The following is an 11349-nucleotide window of genomic DNA, read 5'->3' as shown; positions in this document are numbered from 1 at the left end:
TAGATTTGAAGAAAACCTACAATCGACTTGAGTGGGGTTTCATTCGCAAAGTCCTTCACTTTTTGAATTTCCCTAATCTGTGGATTGAGGTTATCATGTTTGTGTGACTTCTACTTCTATGTCCATCTTGGTCAATGCGGGCATTATTACATCTTTCAAACCTTCCCATCCATCAAGATAGACCTAAGGCTAGCAGTAAAAAGATGTTTAGCAAGTTGTTAGCCTAGAAGTAAAAATTGCTCTCTCTAGCTGGGAGAAATACTCTTATCAAGCCAATGAACTCTGTAATTCCAACATATGTTATGCAATGCAAGTTTTTTCCCAAGTTTGTGACTAATACTATAGAGAAGATCAATAGAGATTTCTTATGGGGGTCAACACAAGAGAGACACAAGCTACATCCAATCGAGTGAGACATGGTTTCCAAACCTAAGAAATTCGGTTGCCTAAGTATTCAACAAGCTAATTTAACCAATAAAGTTGCAATGGCAAAGATCAATTGGCAGTTGGCAAATGATAAGAATTCTCTTTAGGCTAGGGTTCTTCAAGCCAAATATGCCAATGGATCCTCTAGCAGACCTTCCCCTATTTGGCGAGGAATTGAAAAATGAAGGGTTTTATTTCATAAAGAATCCAACATTCACTACAGGAAATAAGACAATTAACGGCGTTTAATTAACGGCGTTTTATTAAACGTCACGTTTGCTAATTTTTAACGGCGTTTTGTAACCGTCGCATATTTTTTAAAACCAAAACGGCACCGTTTCCAATTGAAGGCGTTTAAAAGCGCCTCCGAATGCTGTAGCTACACGCGCCCCTTTATGAAACCCTTATTTTTTAATCTGAGTGCGAAGTGTAATAGTAATTTCGCGCACGTCTCTCTCTCTCTCTCTCAATCCGTATACGCACACATTTCTTCATCGAAGCTCCATCTGCACCTGCGATTTCAAAGATTCAGAGCGATTTCGAAGCGATTTCGAAGATTCAGATGGATTTCGAGATTCAGAGCGATTTCGAAGCTCCATCGCCACCGTCATCTGCACCGGCGAGGTAGCGAGCTCCACCGTCTCTCTCTCTCTCTCTCTAGATCTATGAAATCAATGTTTTGAAGGCATTCTTACTTGAACCTCATTTGCAGAGATTCAGAGAGAGGCATTCTGACTTGATCCTCATTTACTGAACTTTAATCGATATTCTCTCTCTTTCTCTCTATCGAATTTTACTGCATGTATAACATTTGTATACATCAATATTTGTTGAATTGTTGAATTGATCTGTTAGGTTCTTTTTTGATCTCTCTATATACATATACATACAGCACACCCTATCTCTCTCTCTCTCTCTCTCTCTCTCTTTTCTGGAAGTTCATTTTGATGGCGTCTGAAACCCTAGAAGACAAGAAACAAGAAGAAATAGCTAACGTCGAAGACAAAGGTGAAGTGAAAGAAGAAGGGAAAACAGAGGAGGGTGAAGAAGAGAAGGAAGCGGAAAAGAAAGAAGAGGATACGGAAATGGCGGAGAAGGAAGAAGAAGATGAGGAGAAGAAGACTGCCGAGCGGTATTCGGAGCCTTCGACTGGGAGAAGTGCAAGCAAAGCATTGTCCATTGAGAAGGTGTTGACAGTAAATTTATGCTATACTTTTTTTCCCCCTTAGTGATTGTGAATTTTCTCACATTGTGTTTTGTAAATATGCAGGGTCAAGGCACACAGCTTAAGGATATACCAAATGGTATGTGTTCACACATAAATTGTATGGGTGTATTAGAAGCTTGAATAATATTTTTGCCTTGAACATCCAACAATGCACTAAAATGTGGAATTATTTTATCTGCACTATTTGAAATGTCCAATCATTTCAGTTGTCTGACCTGCCTATTGAAAACCAAAAAATTTGTAGTGAAGTGTTTAGTTGATAAAATCATATTGTGAATCAAAATATTAATTTTGCTAATTGTGAATCAAATTGAAATATATAAAAATGATATTAAATAATCGGATATATGAAAAATTAAAATAAATGGATTTTGGTAATTTTGGAGCTTTGTGATTTAAAGTTGCTAGATGTTGAAAGCAAGTGGTGCTTTGTAATATAACTCTGGTATAACGGTGTTACCCAAACTGTAAAATAGCTTTTGTTTGGACTTGTACTTACTGTTTAGATGTGCACTACTATATGGCTCAAGGAAAGAGGGGGGGGGGGAATTCTGCGTCATCTAGTGATAATTGCCTACAAGCCTTGATGCTGGAAGCAGTAACTTTGCCGGAGGATGAGGCCCACAATTTGATGTTAAAACTACTCACCAAAATTACGTTAGAACTTTGTTTACATATTTACATTTGCAGTGATCCCTTTCATTTCAGGGGAGAAAGGAACTGGAAAAGGGGGGGGGTGTGGGCTTTGCTTGTCTGCCATTGGGACTTATCTTTTCATTCTTTCGGCGTCCAAAAGCTGTTATCACTCGTTCACAGTATATTAAGGTACCTTTTGCATTGTGCTTTATGTATCCATATGAAATTACCTATTTATGCCTTCTGTATCAACGTAATGGTTATTTGCATGTTCAAGTTAAGTTCATCTCTTTTCTTTTTCTTAACTCAATTGTGACATTGATGTAGCCGTAGGTGTAACAATTTAATCGCAACTGTTCAGCTAATTTTCAGAGTTCAAGAATGAGAGTGTGAACCCTGCTCTATTTCTATTAATTTAATCGCAAACATCCTAATCTCTTTTGCTTTATGTTTGATTTTAAACCTATGAATTACTGGTTTGGCTTCTTTGTTTACTTCATTTCTATATCCACTGCAAAGTCTCTGTATGGTTCCATGTGGAAGAGTTTGCAAAATAAGCTGTGTAAATTGCATTCTTAATTAACCACAATTAACTAACACTTCACTTTTTTGGTTTCTTAACTATTATTTTGTTGTTATTGTAGGGTTAGGAAAAAACAAATGTGGCTCCTAATGGAGAGCTGGAGACAGAAGCCAAGGTTGTAAATATACCAAGTTCATGCTCCATGGAGTTTGATGCCCAAACTATGAATGATTTACCAGAAGTAGAAGTGATCCGTAAGTGTACTTGCCATTTCTTCAAGTTCTACTTTCGTGAATAAAAAATAATGGTTAACAACTCTCAGTTATTGAAGCTAAACATTAATGAATTTCTTCAAGCTGTAAAATTTTCTATATGCAATGCTAGTAGTACATCTTTGATTTGTAACAGAACATACATGTGTTGCTCTAAGGGCTTCACTCTTCTAGTATTACCAAAATATCAACTTATATCAAACTTAGACACATGTATTGCCATATTTGGTATTGGCTGATATATGTTGATTGTAATTGCAAAGGTGCTGGCAAATCCTGTGGCAAAATCCTGAAAAATATATGACCAACTCTAGAACATGAATCAGGTGTCTACAGGAGGTATTGTTGCATTTATAATGAGGTAAAATCCCATTTATTACAGAATCAAATCATATATCTTACCTGATTTTGATGTCTATGAGAAGAAATATTATTCAGGAAATGATATGTCATCACTAAAGATTGTTTCTTAAATGTAGATGTGCAAAGTACTTGGACAAAATGCCAATGAATCGATGGAGGCATTTTTAGCAAACAAACCAGCAGGTTTCAAGTTGAAGAAGAATCTCCTTCCACTAGAGACCATCTATCAAGATATAAACAGAATCCTCTCTCCAGTTCAGCAGGATTCTTCTAGTATAGAACCTCAGATACAAAAAGCAGATTCATACTCGGAAATGCCAACTGAAATTGCAGGACCCAATTTGCTGTCAACACTGCAGGGAGACGAACACAAGTCTGGTCCAGAGGCAACAACAGTGAAGTCAGGCCCTGAAACAGAATGTAGTAATAGATCAACACCAGGGCCAGATTTTGAAAAAGGAAAGAGTAATTCGCCTGCTTGTGAAGTCGTTCCTGCTGCTGCAGATTCATTTCCACCTCAGACTGAACCTACATGTTCAACCAATGGAACTGGAGAGTGATGTGGAAATGAAAGAGTTGTGTGATGCTGATTCAAGTGCCGATGAACCAACTGAAGAAAGAGCCGATAAATTGGACCCTGGGGTGATTGTTTTGGATGATTAAAACTAATACAAGGTTACTAGCTGAATTGATAAACTTTTATTTCTTGTTTCTTTATGATGATAGTGATTAGTCTGTTTCAATCTAATTAACTAGAAATGTTCTAAACTCCTAAAGTATTGTTTTACAGCTGAATTTTTTTAATAGAAACTTAGTTTCCTTCAATTTTTAATAGAGAAATCATTCCTTCTGTGTTCTTGCCTTCCATCTCCAATTTGAAAGATTGCTAATTGAAGTAGTATTGTCTAGCCTAATTGGACTAGTCTTCTCTAGCCTAGTTACCTGATCGAACCAGTCTTGTCCAGCCTAATCTCTGGGACTTACCTGATCAGTTTTTGTAAGAGTAATGCTAGGGATAAGAAACTCAAACAAAGAAAAATATGAAGAAACACAGGTGTGGTTTAGTTTTTAAATTATTAAAACTAAATTGACACTTTCCAAATTTAATTTATTCAAGTTCTTGTGAAGCAGGTGCTGAATGCTGGCAAAAATAAGCTTAAATCAATGGATGAGGTCATCATCCCTTTAACTAGGGAATAGATGTTGTTGATGAAGATGAGGATGAATCACAGACTACCCTTGCTTTAGTCTGTGGAAACTCTACTACTAACAAGAGAACCAGTCCCAAACTTCTCTCTCTTCTCTCCCGCTGCTTGATTTTTGCTCGTTCAGACTTGTCTCTCTTATGTAAGCTCTTCCCTCTTCCATGCCTTTCCTTCTTTTTTCCCCTTGATTTCTCATCCTATTTTTGTCTCCTCATGTTTTTTTCTTCTGGGTTTTGCAGATTCATTTGGACACGAAGATGCTAGCATTGTTGCCGAGATCGATGTAAATGCTCCCCTTTGTTCCTCAATCCCAAATGGTTTGCTCTCTCTCTCTCTCTCTCTCTATATATATATATATATATATATGTGGGCTATTTTATATACAGTTTGGGCTTTTGGTGTAATACTATCAATATGCAGTACCAGCTGAGAGGTGCTTGCTCTCTATAATCTATTGTTCGGTTACTTTTGTGCACCATGAATTTCTGTTATAATAGTGGTGTTGGAAACTTTGATTGGTGCAGGTTATTCAGCATGGTGCATGCTTGGGTCTGGGCTTTCCTGAGGAGTCAGGTGATTCTCGGAGTCGACTTCACTTGTCTACCCCAAAGAGAATGGTTGTTTCTCCCTTGAAGAAGCACAAAATTAAGAAATTGGCAAGGAGGAGAAAAATTAAGAGATGGAGTACACTGGAAGAAGACACTTTGAGAACTGGCGTGCAGAAGTATGTGATTTTTTACATTTAATCTAGGGAAGGCCTTTCTAGAATTTATAGCAATCACTTTTCTAGAGTTCATATTAGGCCTATTGAATTTCTTATTTCACTTATCTATCTTCATTTGAAACTAGTGGATGACATGTAAAGGGGCAGAACAGATGGATGGAGATTGGAAAGGACTCCACTTGAAACTTGTAAACAAGATTTTATTGAATTACTATGTAAAATGTGATAGACCAACTAAGCTTTTGTAGGACAGCTAAGGCAGTTCATCTTTGATTGTTAAGGTATTTAGGCTTTGTGGTTTTGTTGAATCTTGTTGTTCTAGAAGATACCAAACATTTTTATGTTTTGTAGGATGATATGAAATGTGCAGAGGCATATGTGAAGTTCATGTGATAATTCTTGACTCTGAAGAACATGTCATCAATTAATAAACTATGTTCTTATGTGCATGCTTGTCTTGTGCTCTAGATTTCATTGTTAAGATAAATAAAATATGGGCTCACACTTCTTCCTGCACTTGATTTAGCAAATGCTTAGTTAATGAAATCTATTGTACTTCCTTTTGTTAAACTTGATCTAGATCTAAAGAAATTAGTTTTTATTTTTTTATTTCCAAGTTTAAAAACTCTTATTGATCACACATTGTCAGATCTGGATATTGGACTAGTGATAAGAGGGAATGGGTTGAACTATCAAGATCGGCCCCTTTATTGATCCTGTAGTTTGGGGCAAAACAGGTAAAGATTTTGACTACCACTTTGCTTTTATTTGTGTTCTCTTTATAGTGTTTTATCTAGATTTTTGTTATGTTTATACAAATATATTGTATTTTTTCTTTCCATTAATGTTCTTCACAGTAATTGCTTTTGTTTTGATTGGAGTATAAGAGTCTTTAGTGAAGGTATGGTAAGTAAGATTCCTGACTTTGAGACTGTTAGGGATATCAGAGAGAAGCTTTGCTACATAAGGTTAGTGAATATCATCGTAGTTTGGTTTGCTTTTATGGAATTTGAGATTGTTCTATATTTCTCTCTGTTTTGCAACACCTCAAGAATTCATGTGTAGCACATTTTTATGACAATTAGATTCAATGGTCAGTGTCTAAGTCTAATTTGATGAAGATGTTATGCTATACTTAATTTTCTCAAATTTTGTCCATGAAGTTTTGAGATTATTAGTTTCAATTGTTGTCAATTGTGGATGCTAAAGACTTAATTTTTATGTGGTTTTCATGCCTTTTTTAGGTTATCCTTTTGAAAGCAATCTGTGATCTATACTGTTGCTTTCCACTTGACAGTGCAAAGGCACAATTTATTCATGTCGTAGATTGTGAGGAAATTTCTGTTTAACTATCCCATTTTGTATAGCTCAATTTTAATGTTGGGTCCAACATTCCTGAAATTTTATTGCCCGGCCTAACATTCCTAGTCAATTTGTAGAGCATTTCTACTTGATTTAATGCTGGGCCAAAATTTCTTCATTACTTTGACAGTGGAAGCACTGGAAGCAGTGGCAGCAATAGAAGCAGGTATTATAATCTTTTTCTTTCATTTGTTATGTTTATTGCGTATTCTCGAATTGATTGAATTTTTTTAAGCAGTGAAAATAATCTTGAATAAAATCCATGATTTTGATTGAATTATTCTGTAAGGTAAGCTTCAAGGGTTGTTTGTCCCAAAAACTGGGGCAAGTCTTAGCATCTCTAGACTCAAAGTTCCTATAAAAAATACAGTTAAACAATGTATATTTGGTGTAAAAGAATTTGGGTGTTGCAGATGTTTGAAGACCATAATAGGTAGACACAGTTTCATGTTCTTTCTGTTCATGGACTTGATGACACTATTCGCTCTAAGCTTGAACATGAATTTGGAGCCTCCTCTGACTTGGGTTTCCACTTTCTCCATTTCCATCTTTCTGAGGAATTAGAAGGTGATGGTGACTGGATATATCCACCTCCACCACCTCCTCCTCCTCCATGTGTCCTTCAAATGAAGGTTGATCTTTCAACGGATAGGGATAGGGATTCCATTCCACAGATAGAAAGTGGAGGGTTAAAGGATTCACTCCTGCTCCTGTCTGCTACTGCTGCTGCTGCTGCAACCCCCACCAGAGAGGACTGCATTCCTTTCAACTTGGCTACCTCTTTCTTCTCTCTCATTTCTGGAATGAAATTAGGCCCCTTGGATGTCAATGTCAATGACGCTGAATTTGCTCCACAAAAGGACTTGAACTTCAAGCTGATCTCATAAATTTTGATACTACTGCTTTGATTGCTCTTATATCAGGAATCAGTAATGGCAGTACACAGAATATTCTGGCTAAATCCGAGAGCGAATTAAGGAAGCGCTTTAAGAGCAACTATGAGTTTGTGATTGCCCAGGTATATATTTTATATTTCAAGTGCATGCGCTGTGCCATCCACATCATAATCTTAAGCATTGTTCTGTGTTTATTGTATGCATTAGATTAGTTATCTTTTCTGCCAATTCTATGTGCAATGAACATCTAAAGCCAATCAAGAAGGTTTATTCTTTCCAATTTTGGCTACTTGTATTTCAAGCATCTCCTTGAATATAGCTAGCTATGAGACCTAGGATAGTTTTGAGTGGATATTTTTTCCCCCTCCATGTTAGCATTGGAGACTATCATGAGCTAAATTTATATTAAAGAACTGGTAGTTTTGGGTCCAAAATATAAACATACCATCTGGTGGTGGAGTGTGATCATAGAAAGGGAAAACATTAGGCAGTCATCAGCCGATTGCTTTTGTCACTTGATTATGACTTAGTTTATGCCTAATCACATATACTGAGGTGGGTACAGTGTACACTACTAGTCAATTTTTTTTTTTTTGCAACTAAAGGCTGAGTGTGGATATATGATGACAGGAAACTCTCTCTCTCTCTCTCTCTCTCAGGATTTCTGCTAGTTCATTTTCTTTCAATTATGCCTTGATTTCTGATTCATTTCTAGTTCTTTCATCTTTGCTAATTTTTTCTTCTGTGTCGTTGCATTTTTATCGTACATCTGTTGTCTCTTTATCTTCAAGCTAGTTTTTTATCTTCAAGAAGAACTAACAAGGTAAAAGTACCAATATCACTAGTTTTTAATTTCTCACTTTTATAAATCTATTAAGACATGATGTGATTTGGTGTAGGAAATTAGTGAATAATTGTAGAAATTTGGACTGTTGACAGTCTTGTGCCTTGGCTTTTTTCCTTCTAAGATGCCTTTGCCTCATACTTTTAGATTTTGATTACTTTCTGTTTTCTTTTTTATTCCCTTTGTCTCGAGATATAAAAATCTGTAGTAAAAATAATTATATAAAATCAAACACAACATTCTAGTAAGAAAGTAAATATTTACATGACAAAAATGCAGCATGTTCTTTACAAAATAAGACAGTAACATCTCAAACACCTCTTGAAATATGAACCATGTGTATAGTTTGTGCCATTGGCATTACAAACATGAATCAATAGATCACTCAACACCAATAATGTATTATAACAGATTATTAACATATTATATTTCCTAGAGCTGAATAAAAAACATCTAGCAGATGAGGAGTTGGAGAGTAGAGCATTAGAGAACTGATTGGCCATGATAGGAGAAGTGTCACATGTACCAGGATTTTAATAATGCATAATTTAATTTTCTTTGGATAGTTTAGGGAAATGAAAAATATACACAAAATTAGTGTTGTACTATTATATATTAGCAAAGATGACATGCTTGACAACTGAACCAGTGCTTACCCCATTCCTCCAAGTGGGACACCTTGGGATGCTGATGGCTTGGAGCTCTCGATTGAAAGGATTAATTGGTGCTGTCTGCCCATATTAAGCAAGTAGCAATTAAATCTAAAGAAAAGGTCCAACAAAAAATTGCATCAAACAAAATGATCTATGAATTTCGTCTGTTTTCATTTTTCAGACTTGAAAAAGCCTATTGCTGTCATTGGAAGAAAGTCGCGAGTTGGGTCTTCTAGGAATGAGGTCAAAACCTTGACTTCGATCCTCACTGCTCGAAGTAAGGTTGTTAGTGTGGACTTCTCTCAATTTTAATTTCATCATCAATTCTTTCCCCTCTGTACATACTTTTTCTATTTGTATATGTATATTATTCCTTGTTACTTAGTAGACATTGATGCAGCAGATGTTGATAATGAATTGGCAGCCTGAAATCAATTCAAAGATGAGATCAATTCTCATAGACTGGTTGACAGAGGTTCACAGGATGTTTGAACTAATGCCTGAAACCCTTTACCTCACAATTAACATAGTTGATCGGTACCTTTCAATGAATGTTGTCCCAAGGAGGGAGCTTCAGTTGGTCGGCATTAGTTCAATGCTAATTGCTTGCAAGTATGAAGAAATTTGGGCACCAGAGGTAATTGGTGTTCTGTTTTCATCATTTAGAACCATGTCTGATCTAAAAATTGTTTGGTTTCACTGAAATTTGGGCACCAGATTTGATTATATTAAATCTGGAACAAGCAAGGAATATACATGTTCTTATTAATGGTGATTTATGTCTTCATGCTTTTGATAGAATTTATTGCTTTGTTCTAGATTTTCTTTAAAAAGATTATAATTTACAACTATTATTTATTTATCTGTAGGTCAAAAGGATAATTTTGCTGAGGGAAAGAGCTGATTCAAGATGTGAGAGGAATTTGCAGCTTTTTTTTTTTTAGCTAACATCTAGTGTTCTTTGCGTCTTTTTATGAAAAAAAGAAAAAGAAAGTGAAGTATAGGTTCCTTGTTAGTGGAACTGTCGTTGATTGCATTGGTTATTGTTGATATGGGAAATTTCCTAGGTCCTTATGCAACACTCATCTGGTAGTCATTGACTGAATGAAACGTACATCGATTACATTTTTTTTTCCCCTTCTTTTTTGCCCACAGTGGTCCTCATTTTGATTAGGTGTGTAAAACATTTAATTGAATGTAAAAGAAAGTGAAGTATAGGTTCCTTCTTTTTTTTTTCCCTTCTTTTTTGCCCACCTGGCTCTGATTTTCTTTGCAGGATGTGGATGAGAAACTTTTGTATATTCTACAGGAGAGAGAGAGAGAGAGAGAGAGAGAGAGAGAGATTTGTATTTTTTTTTCAACACTCAATTGAGAATTTGTATGTGTGGAGATCATATGATATGCTTGTTTTAATTGGTTTTGGGCATTTCTTGTGGACATGTATGTTGGGTGAATGGCAATGTTAAGTTGGGAGTCTTGCACCACTCACTTTTATGTACATTAATGTAATAGAAAGGCTTTTAAACATAGCAACTTTATATAAGTGTTATTTTTCAGTTTTATTATAGGGATTTTTTAGTTCAATTACATTAAAATAAGTTTTTAAAAAAAACAAACTTTTAAAAAGAGATACGGCGGCGTTTTAAAACGTCGCTAAATAGCATGGTGACGTCATGCTAATGTTTAGTAGAACTTTTAGCGGCGTTTTAAACGCCGCTTATAGTCATATAGCGACGTTTCTAAAGCGCCATAAAGTTATAGCGACGGCCGCGTCTTCGGCGTTTGGCGCCAAACGGCACAAAATGTTTTGACGGCGTTTTTAGGACCTATCGCGGCGTTTTTTAAACGCCGCTAAATCCTTGATTTGCAGCAGTGATTGCAATAAAAAATAGTCTAAACACCTCCTTTTGGAATGATGATTGGCTCGATATAGGGCCTTTTAGAAGTCTAGTCATAGGCCAACTTACTTGGGAGGATTGCATTAAGAAAATTAGAGATTAATGTGGAAAAGCAACCATTGGAATCTGGATGATATTTCATTCATTCTTCTTGTAAATGTTTGTCAGGTTTGTGCATCCCTTCAATTGTTTGGTAACCAGTCCGACCAAATTATCTGGAAGTATGCGGCCAATGGGTGTTTTACTAGTAAATTGGCTTATTTCCTTACCAAGTATAACAACCCCGACCTGTGATTAGCCTATAATCCATAATTAGGAA

The 11349-nt window shown here is 36.0% G+C and overlaps 1 protein-coding gene and 1 long non-coding RNA gene across 3 annotated transcripts; both read left to right on the top strand.

Moving 5' to 3' along the window:
• The first annotated feature begins 1536 nt into the window (after positions 1 to 1536).
• On the top strand, positions 1537 to 3973 carry LOC145790192 (uncharacterized). The gene is made up of 5 exons (XR_014328854.1): positions 1537 to 1613; positions 1697 to 1730; positions 2935 to 3067; positions 3349 to 3446; positions 3565 to 3973. It is a non-coding gene; the product is annotated as an uncharacterized LOC145790192 (long non-coding RNA).
• Positions 3974 to 5564: 1591 nt separating this feature from the next.
• LOC145790190 (cyclin-B1-4-like) lies at positions 5565 to 10540 on the top strand. 2 transcript variants are annotated; one of them, XM_082868002.1, is made up of 5 exons: positions 5565 to 6114; positions 6817 to 6905; positions 7663 to 7757; positions 9536 to 9769; positions 10002 to 10540. In XM_082868002.1, the coding sequence occupies exons 2-5, from the start codon at positions 6836 to 6838 to the stop codon at positions 10074 to 10076; spliced, it is 474 nt and encodes a 157-aa protein (XP_082724128.1). In that variant the 5' UTR covers positions 5565 to 6114; positions 6817 to 6835; the 3' UTR covers positions 10077 to 10540. The 2 variants fall into 2 exon arrangements, with proteins under 2 accessions (XP_082724128.1, XP_082724127.1); XM_082868001.1 differs by lacking the exon at positions 5565 to 6114 and having other exon boundaries at positions 6220 to 6905.
• The last annotated feature ends 809 nt before the right edge of the window (positions 10541 to 11349 follow it).

Source organism: Camellia sinensis, chromosome 5 (assembly GCF_055761805.1).
Source record: "Camellia sinensis isolate YWXY chromosome 5, ASM5576180v1, whole genome shotgun sequence".
Taxonomy (NCBI): domain Eukaryota; kingdom Viridiplantae; phylum Streptophyta; class Magnoliopsida; order Ericales; family Theaceae; genus Camellia; species Camellia sinensis.
This window is presented reverse-complemented; position numbering and strand designations above follow the sequence as displayed.